Below are 15558 nucleotides of genomic sequence, written 5' to 3'. Positions count from 1 at the left end.
GCAAACCCGGAGCACTGCCCAGCCTACCGTGGTGTACTCTGGTTTTCAGTCCAGCTGCAGCTCTTTCTCAATTTCCTATCATTTTTAAATCAGTTTTATTCAAGATGGTTTAGTTATATTCTGTTTATTATCCAATTTATCTCCGTTGCTCCCCTGCATCCTCCTGACATTTCATTAAACAAAGACTGATGTAGTTCCCACTTTGCCTGCTCTCCCAGTGCCAATTAAGGAACCGAATGTGAAGCTGGTGCCATCAGTGGTGTAGTACGGCTACAAGAATAAATAACATAAAGCCAATGACTTGAGTCTGATGGAGACTTTTGTGTTTTAACTCGAGTCACGTATTTTGAACGTTGACTCGAGTCATTACAACTCTGCCCCAGAGCACAGTAACGCTAGGTTTTGCATCTGTTGTGCTGTGGCCCTGGGTCTGTGTGTATCAATCAGGACACTAAAGCTGTCTGATGAAGGCGTTTTAGACTGACCGAAAACCAAAGTAACAAAAGAAAGCAAATGAGAAAATTCAGTGAACAGATTTTATTGACACTGGTCTCTGTGGACTAAGATCTAATCAGGACAGACGTTGCAACACAATCAGGGAGGGGGTGGGGGATTGTTGATAGATTGATTGTTAGATTTAATTCATTAATTATCTTAAAGCTGTGCAAAACGCAGGGTAATCTGAAGTCAGAAGTTTCACAGCTGTGGTCACAGGGGCCCAGACACACAGGTCCCATTACCGCTCACTGGGAAAGTGTGAGGGAGACGATGAAGTCATGACTGAATAATCGGTGACAGGAAAGACGTGCGTCGGACTCACCGTAGGGTCCCTGGTCACCTGCAACACGCCAGGAACACACCAGAGAACACGGGGGGAGAGGATCGGACTGTATGAAAGAGTGAACAGGCGAGCGTTTGAGGGAGCGAGCGTGTCAGTGCGTCAGTGCGCAGTGTCTCAGTGTGCTGCGGTCAGCGCGTTGAGGAGTCAGTGCGTTGTATTCCAGTGCAATATGGCATTGATAACTATGGGAACACAGCCACAATGGAGACCAGTAACAATGTAATTGTGCCCAACAATGACTTTATGTTAGCTGAACTGAAATGGCACAACTATGAAGCAAACTGATCCCACAAGGATCCCACGGGTGGGGGCCGTTTGCAGAAGGGCAGTAGCTGGGCGCAGCTCTCGTTCAGACGGGTTTTGCCAGTGAAGCTCGCCTGTCTGCGCCAATAACAGAAGAACCCGGAAACACAAGCTGTGCGGCCACCTGCTCCGATAGGAATGGACAAGGTCAAAGGTCAAATGCATTAGTAGTGCGTTAATGTAGTGCATTTTGTAAACGCATCAGACAAATCAAACTACCAAACAATCAAAACAATAACACATCAAGTGCATTTAAAATCATCTTTTTATTTCAAAATACAACAGCTGAAAGAATAAACGCACTTGGCCCAAAGCATCACAAGATTAGTCGCGTCTTCTCTCGAGAACACACACCCGGCGCTGCTGTCTGCCATCGTACTGACTGAGCCGCGTTCAGCCCCCCAGACTCCAGCGCGCGCTCTTGCCCTTTCAGCAACGGCTGCTTTACCCCCAGACTGTGTGCCGGGCGTCAATAAAGGCTGTCACAGCCCCTCTATTGAAACAAGACAGTCAGCCCCACCTATTAACATCGGGACTTCCGTCTTACCCGAAGCAGTGCATTATGGGAGTCGCACAGAGTTCCTGTGGCGCTTTTCTCCCCATCTCTGTCATGGCAAACCTGCCTCATTTCATATTCAAAGCTTTCTTTTTAAAAAACAATTGCATTTTTAACAGGATGCACCTGGATTGTATTAGACACTTCTTAACACATACGAGTTATTATTTAACCAGCAGTGTTTTCACCCGGCCTGACGAGCGCTGTATCAGCGAAGTGCTCTCTCTAGTAGCCGGTCATGAATATCCATGAGCACATCAAGCCTGAGGCCTGGTTTGGTTGTTATAGACGGGTGACAGATCGGCGGCAATTCAAAACATACGAGAGCCTGTGGGTAATTATTATTATTCATATAAGAAAATCAGTAACACTAATGTCTCGGAAATGTTCGGTATTTTTTGTATTATATATGAAGTAAAATGTACAGAATATCATCCAGCGGAAAACGGAGAAGAGATTCTTATTGGTTGTGTTGCCACAATTAAATACCGAACACCTTCATGGCATCAGAATTACGACTTCTACTACTACTGACAGTAATAATAATGATCCACACGCTGACTATTCGTTTTGAATCGCCGCCAATCCGTCACTTGTCTCCGATAACAAACCCCGCCTCCTAGATCGAGGATCTGCCTCAGCAGTCTTGTGCTCATGAATATTCATGACCGGCGAATAGAGACAGCACTTCGGCCATAAAGCGCTCGTCAGGACAGGTGAACACACTGCTGGTTAGATAATAACTTGCATGTCTTCAGAAGGGGCGTCTCTAATACAAGCCAGGTGCATCATGTATAAAAATGCAAGTGTTTTATAAAAAGAAAGCGTTGAATATTAAAGAGGCTGGTTTTCCATTGCATAGAAGAAAAGCCTCACCGGAACTCTGTGTGACTCCCATAATGCATTGCAGCTCAAAGACAGAAGAAAAGGGGGAGCTGACCATCTCGTTTAAATAGAGGACCTTCAGCTGTGTTGTTGCCCACTCTGAGCCAGACCCCCCTGTTTGAATCCAGGTCTCCGTTTCCTGGTCTGTCTCTGTTTCTCTCCATGTCTGTCCGCGTGTGCCCGTGTGTCCACAGGTGTCTGGGCGTCTCCGGAACCTGATGCGGCTCTTCCACACAGCGGCCCGGCAGTTGAGCCGAGCAACAGAGCAGCGGTCTGGACACCTGTGGACACACGAGCACACGCGGACAGACATGGAGAGAAACAGAGACAGACCAGGAACAGAGACACAGAGACCTATACTTGTCATTATATAGTGGATCTATATTGTGCGCCTCAGTATATGGTGCGTCTTAGTATATAGTCTGTATGTCTTAGTATATAGTGCATCTCAGTATATAGTGCGTCTCAGTATATACTATGTCCATATAGTGCGTCTCAGTATATACTGTGTCAATATAGTGCGTCTCAGTATATACTGTGTCTATATAGTACGTCTCAGTATATACTGTGTCTATATAGTGCGTCTCGGTATATAGTGTGTCTATATAGTGCGTCTCAGTATATACTGCGTCTATATAGTGCGTCTCAGTATATACTGCGTCTCAGTATATAGTGTGTCTATATAGTGCGTCTCAGTATATACTGCGTCTATATAGTGCGTCTCAGTATATACTGCGTCTATATAGTGCGTCTCAGTATATACTGCGTCTCAGTATATAGTGTGTCTATATAGTGCGTCTCAGTATATACTGCGTCTATATAGTGCGTCTCAGTATATACTGCGTCTCAGTATATAGTGTCTATATAGTGCGTCTCAGTATATACTGCGTCTATATAGTGCGTCTCAGTATATAGTGTGTCTATATAGTGCGTCTCAGTATATACTGCGTCTATATAGTGCATCTCAGTATATACTGCGTCGATATAGTGCGTCTCAGTATATACTGTCTATATAGTGCGTCTCGGTATATACTGTGTCTATATAGTGCGTCTCAGTATATACTGTATCTATATAGTGCGTCTCACAGTATATACTGTGTCTATATAGTGCGTCTCAGTATATACTGTGTCTATATAGTGCGTCTCACAGTATATACTGTGTCTATATAGTGCGTCTCAGTATATACTGTGTCTATATAGTGCGTCTATATAGTGCGTCTATATAGTGCGTCTCAGTATATACTGTGTCTATATAGTGCGTCTCAGTATATACTGTGTCTATATAGTGCGTCTCAGTATATACTGTGTCTTTATAGTGCGTCTCAGTATATAGTGTGTCTATATAGTGCGTCTATATAGTGCGTCTCAGTATTGTGTCCCTCATGGCACCTCATTAGCGAGCGGGGGCTCAGGCACACAGTCATTCATCTCAGACGGCAGAGTGCGACCTAATCTCCTCCCGTCTCCTTGTGGGCTGAAGAGCCTCTTCCACACGGGCTGCGTCGCTGCGCTCTGGCACTGGGAGGCGGAGCAGTTCTCCAGGGCCCGGGCGGCGCAGCTCTTAGCCAGGGCGTCGCTCTCCTCCTGCTTGGCCCGCGTCAGAGCACGGACCACCTCCTGCCACTGTCGGCGTCCCAGGAGGTTCTTATTAATCAGGGACTCTGTGGACAAGAGAGAGCAACACCGAGTCACAACTCAACACAGAGGTCTAGAGCAGCAAGACAATGTCACCCTGGCTGCCATCAGATCCACAGAAACATTTCAGTGGCGTTACAGAATCGATACCAATCGCCTGTGCGCTCCATCATGGGCCCACATCCTCCCCCGGCGTCTCATCTCCTCACCTGTGAATACGGCGGCGTTGGCTCTGACTGCAGGAGAGCGGCTGTTCAAACAGTCCAGGACGCAGCTGAAGGCCCCGTCCAGCGCCTCGGGGAAATCAGATGCCTGGAAAAGACAAGGAGTCAGATTCGGGGACTCTCAGCAGACCTGTAACTCAAGAGCCACAAACATCTCTGTGCATCTCTGTCCTTCATACACAACGTCACACGTGTGTGCCTCGGCACTGCGTGTTGCAGGAGCCAAACTCATGTGAGACAGTGGGATTGGCTGAACTGGTCCTCACCAAGAACGCGGCCAGGTCCTCCAGAAAGCCGTCTACGAACAGCGCCCCTCTGTCCTGGTTCGTGGAGATCAGCGTCCTGACAATGTTCAGATCTAGAACCCAGATGCTGTTGTTCAGGGTCCAGAGGCAGGCCTGCACAAACACACGAGCTGAGACTCAACACTGGGCACTGATGCCAGGACACAGCGGCACAATCCGACAGCAGGACGCCTGTAACTCTTCTGATATTCTTAAAAGCCCCTGCAGCCCCTCCTGGGTTTGCTGCCCGGGTGGTGTCTGATCTGCTCTTACCTGGGTCACCTCAGGGTTGGGGTCTCGCAGGTGAAGCGCCAGCTGCACCAGGGCCACCTGCAGTTCACGTTTGAGGTGGGCTGTCACGGCCGGGCACCTGCACAGGTTCCCCAGCACGGTGGCGCAGGCACAGTGCAGCTCTGCATCATCCTGAAAACAAGCAGAGAAGGTCAGGCACAGAGTGGCGACAGCACAGCCTGTGAAACACTGAGCACGACAGCCTGCACGGACACCGCAGCCTTAAACAGCGACTCACTTTTTCCCAGAGCGCAGTGATCCTTCGCAGGACATCTGCAGCGACATCCCGGCTGACGCTGTGCCGTCTCAGGTGGGGCAGAACGTGTGAGAGGGCGGACAGAGCTGCCAGGACCGCCTGCCTGTCCGCCACGTCCGTGTCCTGCAGGCCAGAGCGGAGGATGGCGAGCAGCTCCCGGCCGTGTTCTGTCACCTGCACACAGAGTGGTGGCTTTGGAATTGAAACATGCATCTCTCTCTTCACTGTTTAACACACAGACAGAGCGGCTTCATCCCCACGTCCCCGTCCGCACTGGGCATCCAGCACAAGTCCTTACCTGGGCAGCTGTGGATCTCTCTATGCCTTGGAAAAGCAGCAGCCTGACGCGCACACAGGGGTCCTGGGCTCGGCGCTTCAAACTCTTCAGTAGTGGCTTCTCCGAGCCGCCCAGCAGCTGCAAGACAGCAGAGCGAGGCGCAGTGAGAGCAGCCCTCAGCCACATACTCACCTCGGAGAAGAAGGCAGTGGCCGTCACTCTGTGCTGCTCCCGGTCAGAGCTCAGGGAAGGGACGAGGACCTCCATGATGCCAGGGAGCTGCGGGCCGGCGTGCTCAACCATGGCCCTGGAGGATAAAGGGACAGCCGTAATGAGACAATAGATAACCGATCTCGGGAACGGAGTAGACAAAGGGAAGCCCCGAATGACAGGCTGGTTTGGAGACCCGTACCTGGCCAGGAGACGGACGCCCTCGGGGTGGCTGTCAGGGCTCTGCAGTTTCGCCCAGGCCGCCTCCTGCTTTAGCTGATCGGTCGCCTTCCTCAGCTTGGCCCGGGCCAGAAGGGCCTTCAGTGCCAGTACGATCTCTCTGTGGAGAGAGGAGAGGACAGTGCTGTAGACAGGGAATAAAATTAACACCCGCCAAATGTGGGTAGATTTAGCCCGTGGCGGGTAAATGTCAATTTTACCAGCCACTTTGGCGGGCTGCCAACAAGTGTACGGGGACTCAACTTTTAGTCGGCATGTTTCACATGCCAGGAGAACGCTGCCTGCACGAATGCATAGACCAACTGTAAAGTTTGGAGGAGGAATAATGGTCTCAGGGCTCGGCCCCTTTGTCCCACTGAAGGGAAATCGTAACGCTACAGCCTACAGTGACATTCTGGGTGAATTTGCACCTCCAAATTTGTGGCAACAGTTTGGGGAAGCCCTTTCCTGTTTCAGCATGACAAGCCGTGCACAAAGTGAGGTCCTGACAGAAATAGTTTGTCGAGATTGGTGTGGAAGAACTTGAGTGACCTGCACAGAGCCCCGACCTCAACCCCATCCCACCTTTGGGATGAATGGAAAAGCCGACTGTGAGCCAGGCCTGATCGCCCAACATCGGCGCCCGACCTCACTAATGCTCTTGTGTCTGAAATCCCCTCAACAATGTTCCAGCATCTAGTGGAAAGTCTTCCCAGAAGAGTGGAGGCAGTTATTGCATCAAAGGGGGGACCAACTCCATATTCATGCCCATGATTTTGGAATGAGATGTCTGAGGAGCAGGTGTCCACATACTTTTGTGGTTGACATTTCGCATCCCCCCCCCCCCCCCACCAGGGGTCCAGTATTTTCGTATCTTAAAAGTGGCAAACAAGGTGCAGGGGGCATGACTCTGCATGTGACCTTAACTCCCTGGCAACCAACTTCTGGACAAACTAGTCAGGACATTTCAGATAACAGACGGCTATAAAATGAGGTTAATTTAGGCAGATGAAGAATTTGCTTGGAATAAAATAATTTGGAAATACTTAAAACTTTACAGTTAAAATGGACTTTACTTCTTTTGCATGAGGTTTATGAGAGATGCCCTGAGATTATAGCATCACTTCTAGAAAGTGACAGGTGTGAGAAAGTGAAGGTGTCATATAATTACAATTAATAAAAAATGTATTATGTACAAATAGCTGGAGTGAGAACTGATCTTATTTTATAACCCCCAATACAAAACAATACCTATGAAGTTATACATGTTGTTAATTTAAGAAAAGTGGACTTAATATCTGGGTAATGGAAGGGGGAAGAGTGGAGCAGCTCCGTGACCTCAGCTCCGGCTCCAGAGCGCTCCGATGAGCTCCACACCGGAGCCGGCACACGGCCAACCCTAGTGTATGTATTAATTCTGTATTCGCTGGAACTCAAACGCACAGTTCTGTTTCTGAGCGCAGAGCAGCAGTCTGAGTGTGTGCTTTGGAGAGTGAAAGTCAATCGTTTAGTCAAGTACATTGTATAAATTAGCTAGATAGGTCTTATACATTTTGTATTTCGCTGTTGTGACCGGAACACATTGCCACAAGGACGCTAACGTTAAGGCATTTTCATCGCAGCTCACATTGCTAAACTGAATGCAACTGAATGAAAATGTATAAAAAATGAAAAAGAAAAACATATTGGTCGGTTAATTACAGCTGTAATTGCAAAATATTCCCTTATAAAACAAATAGTCACAACCTTTATAGTTAATTTGAATTTGTGACAAATGAACTAAAAGTTGTGCTAATGTCGGGACAACACGAGTCTGACACGAGGTGTGTGAGAGTTGACAGGTCTGCTGTCTTATGCCATTTCCATACGTCTTCTAATAATGTATTTTTACGTAGATATTTATTTAACAAAATTGTTGTTAGAAAAGTATTCATCAATTGCATCAATTACACCATATACATTTCTGCTGAAATGATTTGCGATAGAGACATGCATTTTTTCCTGCGTAGTGGAGATTCTGCTGAAGAGAAACGTGCGGTTTGTTTACATCGCGTCTCTGCTGGCGTGCATCGTATTGACCAATGGAAAGGACGTCACTGTCTGTCTTCATTCCTATATATATATATATATATATATATATATATACCACAGACCGTGACTCTATGAATATCTAGCCAATCCAATGAAATCCTTTTAATGACGTGCAGAAACCCAGAGAAGGGAGAAGCACTGAAGAAGAAGAGGAGTATGAAGAGCAATAATGTGTCATTAACACCCCTTCTCATGTGTTGGTGTGTTTATACAGATCCCCAGCAGCTGCCGTGTTATTGCATGTGATTGATTCATTTGAAAACGATGCTCCCGCACAGTCTCTACTAGCAAGTGTTATCACTCAACAGAAGGCAATCAAGACCTTATAACACTTGCAAGTAGAAACTGTGTGGGAGCATGTTTTCTATCCAGATCCTTTTCCTCATACACACCTGTCTAGTCTATACAGGTGTGCAGTTAGCTTCTGTTATGGTGATTGATGAATTACCTGAATAAATGCCACGTTTTAACATGTTCACCACACATTTACGCACCCTCATGCATTTCTGGTGATGTTTGCCTTTGGCTGGTAAAAATACCAAGTGGCTGGTAAGTGTTTTCCTTCTACCAGACACAGTGGCTAGTGGCCAAAAAAGTTAATTTTATCCAGTGTCTGCAGAGCACCAACACTCAGCAGAATCAAGTGCGTCTCTCACTGTGGCCCTCCTGGCCGCTCAGGTCACTCACACACAGACCAGCGAGGTACTGACGGCTCCATCAGGGACCACACTGTGAACAGACACCCTGTGGGTCTGCCCAGCGAGACGGCACTCAGTACGACCTGCTCACCTGGATATACTTGGTTCTCTTGGCGTGTCCTGGCTGGGGGTGCCGGCCTCCTGTGGGATCTCCTCTCTGCAGTCCGTGTGGAGAAGCAGGGCCCCAAACAGCCGGGGAAAGACCCTCTGAAAGGCCCCCGTCCTCCCTGCGACGGCCAGCAGTTCTTGCACGGCAGTGGTCACCTGACACCGGGAGAGACACACAGGATCACAGTCAGAGAAAAGGCACCCCATTCAGAGCCCCTCTGTACTGCTTTCTGGAGAGTCAGTAGATCACGGACAGGTCAGTGGAAACATCAGTGAATGAAAAGTCCTGCGATGTTCCCGGCCTGGTTTACACAGTGAGTAAGTGTCTGGGGACTCACAGCGAGGGTCCGGCGCGCAGCGGACACACAGTCCTCAGCCGGGTCCCTGGGCAGCTTCCTCATGAGGAAAGCCAGCAGCCTGCGGGACATCTTGCTTTCAGATCCCAAGGCCCTCCACAGCACACGGCTGGAGCTGTGGGAGACAGAGACACAGTGAGTCAGAGACACACGGGAGCTCCTTGACGTGACACACGAGCCAATCAGCACTGCAGACAGTCACTGTGAGAGAGGCGCTTCTGTGGGGCTCACCGGTCCAGCGGCAGGGCTTCGTTCAGCAGCGCCTTGGTGAGCTCCTCCGGGCACTGGGACACGATGTGGGCGACCACTCTCAGCTGCCGGTCAGTCAGGTGGGGCAGGCAGGGCTGCACAGCGTGCAGGATCTCAGGGACCTGGAGGACAGAGGAGACATGCACTCAGTCTGCCGCCCAGCGCAGCGAGAGGAAACACAGCGGGCGTGAGAGACTCCAAACTGGCCCTGACCTGCTCTTTCAGCTGGGCTCGTCTGCCCTCCAGGATCTTGCAGAAGATGGTGCTGGAGGGGCCGTAGAAGGAGGGCTCACCGGGCCCCCGTGGCGCCAAGGAATCGGCCTTCCCTGTAACGGATTCGGCAGAATCAGGTTTGGTAATCGGAAAACAACACCACATGGCAGGTTCTCTCGGTATCCGTGGCTGATGTAATCGGAATGCGCCGGGTCGGTAGACGTCACTTTGGGTTTTGTTTATATTTTACTTAAGCGGTTATGAAGGCCAATTCAATTTAAAAAGTATTAGATTTAATTTAAAAAGTGCCAGAGCGTCAGAAATGTCCAAAGCAAATGTCCAAAGAATTACTGCATTAGAAAACAAAATATTCATTATTATTATAACAACGGCAGCCAAAAGAGGCTCACTGATGAAAATAAATGCTTTGGAAAAGTTGTTTTGATATTCTACCCTAAAAGGAATATATACTAAAATATTTATAGATTGAACAAATTGAACAAGCCGTCTATAGTGTATTTGAAGTCTTCTGCTCATAATTATGCAAGTCTGTTTATTCCGTCTTCCTGATTATAATTGATATTTCTAATCCGATAGTTGCCATAGAGTTTATTATTTATGTCTGAGCAGATGACCTTACAACGATTTACAACTGTAAACACAATATACACAAAGAATTACAAGACAATAAGAAGGTATGAAACAATACATCACAGTATACAATAAGTTTAGTGCTAGTCAGAGCAAGTATCAGAGACAATTACAACAACTACAGTACAAGCAACAGCAACACGACACCGTGGCATTCGATTTCCTCACAATAACACGCTATATTACAACGCATGCGTCGTTAAACCGCGTGACCGAGGCCTTGTCTATTAAAATGCTTGTCACGAGTTTCGATGACAGCAGGAGGTCAGACAGCAGAGAGCGCTGTAGCGCAGCGGGACAGGACGGGGGAGAGGACGGTACCTGCGGCGCGGAGGAGGTGGGCCAGCATTGCCGCGGACCCGGCCCGGCCCGGCTCACTGCTGCTCTTCAGCTGCCCAACGATGAATTTGGCCACCTTCTTTGGGAAGGCGTTGGCTGTAGGAAAAAGGCAGGCAGAGCAGTGAGGTCACAACACAGGCCAGCGCACTCTCTCCTGGGACCACAGAGAGAGACGCCCACGAAAGCCTTCATTGCATCAACAGTGGCTCCCAACCCACCCTGCTGAGCTCTCAATTACTTAATTGAACCCTTAACTGAACTAATCATTTCCTAAATCAGAGCCTTGTAATTATTTGAAACAGTAGGGGGTTTAAATGAAGTATAGAATTGGATAAAGAACTTATTAAAGACTGAGACGTACCCAGCAGCGTTAGTGATGACAGGACCGCGTTGTCCTCGTCCACGGGCGGCCGTGTCTCCTGACGGGCGCAGATCTGAAGGAGAAAGACACGGTCACTGCGTACCGAGGGGGAAGCGCCGCTCGGCTGCACGGGAGCCTTGTGTCGGTGCGTCTCGGCTGCTCCGCAGAGCGGGACCTACCTCTTGGTGCAGCGCGCGCAGCAGTCTGTCCACGGAGGAGTAGATAGCCACATGGTGCGAAGTGAAGCCCGGCTCCAAGGCTGCCAACAGAATCTGTCGCACGTTCTGAATAAGAAAAATAATAATAATAATAAAGAAACACAGCTGCTGACTCACACTGCACTGTGGGCCGGTTCACAGACCTGGAATCCGGCTGAGCTGTTAACATGGACTCCAAAACAATAAACCAAACCAACCCCAACCCTGATCCTGATGTTAAACATAAAACCAAGCCCTTAATCTGGAGCCGGTCTGATCTCGCCCACCCCTGTTACCCCAGACAGCAGAGAAAGTCCTACCTGGCCCAGGGCTTCACCGTTGGAGCTGTGCTTGTACACCTCCACTGAAGCGGCGACCAGCTGGGTCACATTGGCCTGCAGAGTCTCAGGGCTCAGCAGGGGCGACATGGCAGCCAAGGCACCGACGAGCGTCTCCTGAAGCCTCAGCGACTACACGGACAGAAGGACATAAGATCACATACAGGAGTCACAGCGCAGAACAAGTGACTAGATGACTCTAGACATTCTCATGTGTGGAGCTGGATATTTTGCCAGTCCATATTTAACAACCACCCCCTCCTCCGGACATTTCCCGCTGGCCCGTACCTGCAGGTTCCTGCCCTCCAGCACCAGCCAGCCCTTCAAAATGGTTTTGAAGGCGGAGTCAATGACTGGAGCGAAGTCCTGCTTCTTCACTGTGGGGTCAGCGCTCCCTCCGGGTCCAGAAACATACTCCTGGAGGCTGGTGCAGGCGCTGGTGAGCACTGGGAGACAAAAAACAGACGCTGGGGTCACTCTCCACTAGACACACGATTCACAGCTCAGCTCCGCTGAACTAAACCTTAAACAAAAAGAAGAACAAGGGCGCCCTTTGGGGATCTGTCATTGCAGGAGTCAGCCACCCTCACTCACCTGAGCACAGAGCCATCTGCAGCTGAGCCCTGGAGTGGGCTTCCACTGAGTGCATCTCCACTCTTTTGGCAGCGTCCAGCTTGGGCAGCAGACCGGTGAGGGTCTTCTCAAGATGGGGCATCGTGCCGGACCCTGCAAACACAGACAACAGATGGTTAGGGTCGAAAACAGGGCACATCTCAGTTCCCGTACAGCGCACAGATGCTGTCCCAGCATGGGGTGAAACCCCTTTGACAAAGTGGCTTCAGGAATGGAAGGAGCAGGCAGACTCACCGTTGGCTCGTAACAGACGGGCCAGAGTGTTCAGCCACATGGTCTCTGGCTGTACATCTTCATCGATGACACAATCCATGGTCTGCAGGACCTCCCCCGGAAACCCACATCCCACGGCCACCAGGACGTCACTGGCTGCCTGCTTCGTGTCGAGAGGCATGTTCTGGGTCAGGGGAAGACGAGAGGAGGGGCGTGAGTCTGAGAAGGCTTTCTGGGGACAGCAGTGTTCCTGGCACATCTCTGAGTGAGAAGAATCTTTATACAAAAAACAGGAAGAGCCTGACAGGAGCAAGTGGCTCACCGCATCGCTGCCCATCAGTCTAGCAGCCACAGCAATGACCTTCCTGGCTGTGGAGGAGCTGATGTCTTCGATCTGGCTGCGCAGAACTTTCTCCACGGCCTGCAGGACGAGGGTCGGATGGGCCAGCTGAGCAGAGGAAGACAGGAGGAAGAGCTTAGGAGGGATGTGACACAGCACAACTCAGAAGAACTGTTACAATATTGACAAATCAATGTCAATGTCTCTTCTCTGCATAACAGACACCATGTTATATCTTGAACCCTTTGTACACAAGGACACTGAAAGCTGTACAGATTTCCAAAAATCTGGATTTTGTCAAACAGACAAATGTGCATCACATAGTAACCTCAACAACAAACTACTCATATAGACACTCATACTTCAGCTGGTTCTTAAAAGGAACTGAATAAAGAAAGAAGATAATTACTATACATTCAAATATACAATCACACAATACACACATTTTAGAAGCAATTCCAGAACAAAACCTGGAAGAAACAACTCCGAAGAAAAGCCACACAGTTAAGCACTCTGTCGGGAGACGAAACGGACGGTCTTGGCATCAACAGACGCTCAATTCTCACCTTGAGGTATTCCAGACACTTCAGGCAAAAGGTGTTTGGGGCCATCATTTGAGAGAGAGACGCTAAGGTTTCCTGGATGTCCTCCATTATCACCTGCCAGGGATCAACCGTCTCTACAATATCAACACAAATCACAGTTAAATCAGCCAGGATCAAGTCCAGCTCATCCTTACAGCAGTGGTTCCCAACGGATTGTATGATTAATTGTTATTACATATAGTCAGTAAAAAGTCCTCCAAACAGACACTCACCCAAACCCTCAGACTCGTCCACTGTGTCGTCACACTAAAAGACAACAGGAATTCTGGGTTACATTTCATTCCACTTTACTGATTGTATTATTTTGTGTGAATAAACGCTGACCATCAAGTCAAATCATTATGAAGTGTAGTTTTAAACAATAATGTCCGTATTAAAACTATAACAAGGCAGTGTAATATAGTTTAGTCCGGGCAATTCAAGTATGAATCCCAACCCCAAAGACATTTTCCATTGGCAGGTAAGATATGCATGCATATTCACCAGTTTAAACTTTAAACGTATTAAGCAAGCAGTTACAATAGGTATCCTTCTCCTATAGCACACGTGTTGGTTCACTTGATTCGCTATGTCTCCTGTGCAATTGTTTATCTAAAATATACACGATCATCATGTGTTATTATTGCAATGATTATGAGACGAGCCTCATGAGTAAAATACACACGGAATCAAACGCCTCCCAATCAAAGTATCTGCTTGTGTAGTAGCCTGTATTACATGAAACGGGTGTTTAATATGATTGCTGGGTGACTACTGCCGACTAGGACTAACATCTAAACAAGGCAGAGTCTTGCAGTGACAGTCAGACACTCACGTCTGTTTCGCCGCCATCTTCCACCGACGTCTGAATCTCTAATGGCGCCGAGCGGCGCGGACTGACGGCACAGCGCGCCTGCGCATTGTGACGCGTCACCGCGGCAACCGCGCCCGAGCGCCCTCAGCGCACGCGACGGGCGCAGCTGCGCAGGCGCGCTGTTCCGTGATGTCCCGGATGTGCGGCGCGGCGGGTGCAGGTTGGGATACTGTACTTGATTTCTAGCACCATAAATGGAAAAAAGTGATTTTCGCAATATATGAATTATGAATGTGGAAATGAAGAAACGTACTGTGTGGCTAACTACAGTATTCTACAGAATACTACAAACACTGCACTGTGCTAGACTTTGGGCCCCCACCATAGTTACCAGGGGCCCCGGCATCTTGTGTTACGCCACTGGATTGAGCTGCTGACCTGAATCTCTGGGACTGCTCTCACCTGGTTCTCCTACCAAGTGACATGGCGAGGCTCCTCATCCACCCCCAACCTCTCCACCCAGGCGTTCCCCACGGCTCTGTCCTGGGCCCCCTCCTGTTCTCTCTCTACACTCGCTCCCTGGGCCCCCTCATCGCATCCCATGGTTTCTCCTACCACCTCTACGCTGATGATGCCCAGATCTTCCTGTCTTTTCCCTCTTCTGACCCCCTCATCCCCTCTCGCATCTCTTGTGCTTGTCTGCTATTTCCGCCTGGATGCACTTAAGCTCAACCTCTCCAAATTGGATCTCCTGTTTTCCCCCCACTCTTCCTCGCCTTCTGCTGACCTCCCCATCTCGATCCCCTTGGAATCCACCACACTCTCTCTTTCTTCTTCCGCTAAAAATCTAGGAGTCACCCTCGATCCTGCGCTCTCCTACACCCAGCACATCACCACGCTGACGCGCACCTGCAGATTCTTCCTGAGCAACATACGCCGGATCCGTCCCTTCCTCACCGACTACTCGACTCAGCTGCTCGTCCAGTCACTGTTCCTCTCCCGCCTGGATACTGCAACTCCCTCCTGGCCGGCCTGCCTGCATCCACTACCCGCCGCTCCAGCTCATCCAGAACTCTGCGGCTCGTCTGGTGTCTCTCTGCCACGGTTCGCACACGCTACTCCACTGCTCCGCTCCCTCCACTGGCTCTCGATAGCGGCACGCATTCAGTTCAAGACACTGACCCTCACCTACCGCTGTCTCGACCACACTGCACCGAGCTACCTTCAGACACTCGTCTCTCCATACATCCCCTCCAGACCACTGCGCTCCTCCAGTGCCAGAAGACTAACTCTGCCTCCTCTCCCCTCTCCTTCCTCCAGAGCCGCTCCTTCTCATCCCTGACCCCTAAATGGTGGAACGACCTGCCCACCGAAGTCAAAACCGCCGAGTCC

General features: G+C 49.5%; 1 protein-coding gene across 1 annotated transcript; it reads right to left on the bottom strand.

The window, feature by feature from the left end:
- Window positions 1-1391: 1391 nt before the first annotated feature.
- LOC136767433 (maestro heat-like repeat-containing protein family member 7) lies at window positions 1392-14275 on the bottom strand. Its single transcript, XM_066721204.1, has 22 exons — window positions 14188-14275; window positions 13586-13619; window positions 13335-13447; window positions 12751-12876; window positions 12450-12612; window positions 12177-12308; window positions 11871-12028; window positions 11565-11714; window positions 11227-11331; window positions 11048-11120; window positions 10669-10782; window positions 9697-9809; window positions 9466-9605; window positions 9217-9349; window positions 8862-9034; window positions 5965-6102; window positions 5574-5859; window positions 5258-5449; window positions 5002-5151; window positions 4711-4842; window positions 4430-4532; window positions 1392-4246 (listed from the first exon to the last, which is right to left on the bottom strand). The coding sequence occupies exons 3-22, from the start codon at window positions 13419-13421 to the stop codon at window positions 3966-3968; spliced, it is 2949 nt and encodes a 982-aa protein (XP_066577301.1). The 5' UTR covers window positions 13422-13447; window positions 13586-13619; window positions 14188-14275; the 3' UTR covers window positions 1392-3965.
- Between the last annotated feature and the right edge of the window lie 1283 nt (window positions 14276-15558).

The sequence above is a fragment of the Amia ocellicauda genome, chromosome 14 (assembly GCF_036373705.1).
Source record: "Amia ocellicauda isolate fAmiCal2 chromosome 14, fAmiCal2.hap1, whole genome shotgun sequence".
Classification (NCBI taxonomy): Eukaryota; Metazoa; Chordata; class Actinopteri; order Amiiformes; family Amiidae; genus Amia; species Amia ocellicauda.
This window is presented reverse-complemented; position numbering and strand designations above follow the sequence as displayed.

Bases quoted from the DNA above. Each gene is read 5' to 3' on its own strand.
- LOC136767433 (XM_066721204.1), bottom strand. From the start codon at position 13,421: ATGGAGGACATCCAGGAAACCTTAGCGTCTCTCTCTCAAATGATGGCC. The intron at 5,860-5,964 runs GTACGGGTCTCC...TTTATCCTCCAG, and splicing joins GGCGTCCGTCTCCTGGCCAG to GGCCATGGTTGAGCACGCCG. The intron at 4,533-4,710 runs GTGAGGACCAGT...TGTCTTTTCCAG, and splicing joins AGGACCTGGCCGCGTTCTTG to GCATCTGATTTCCCCGAGGC.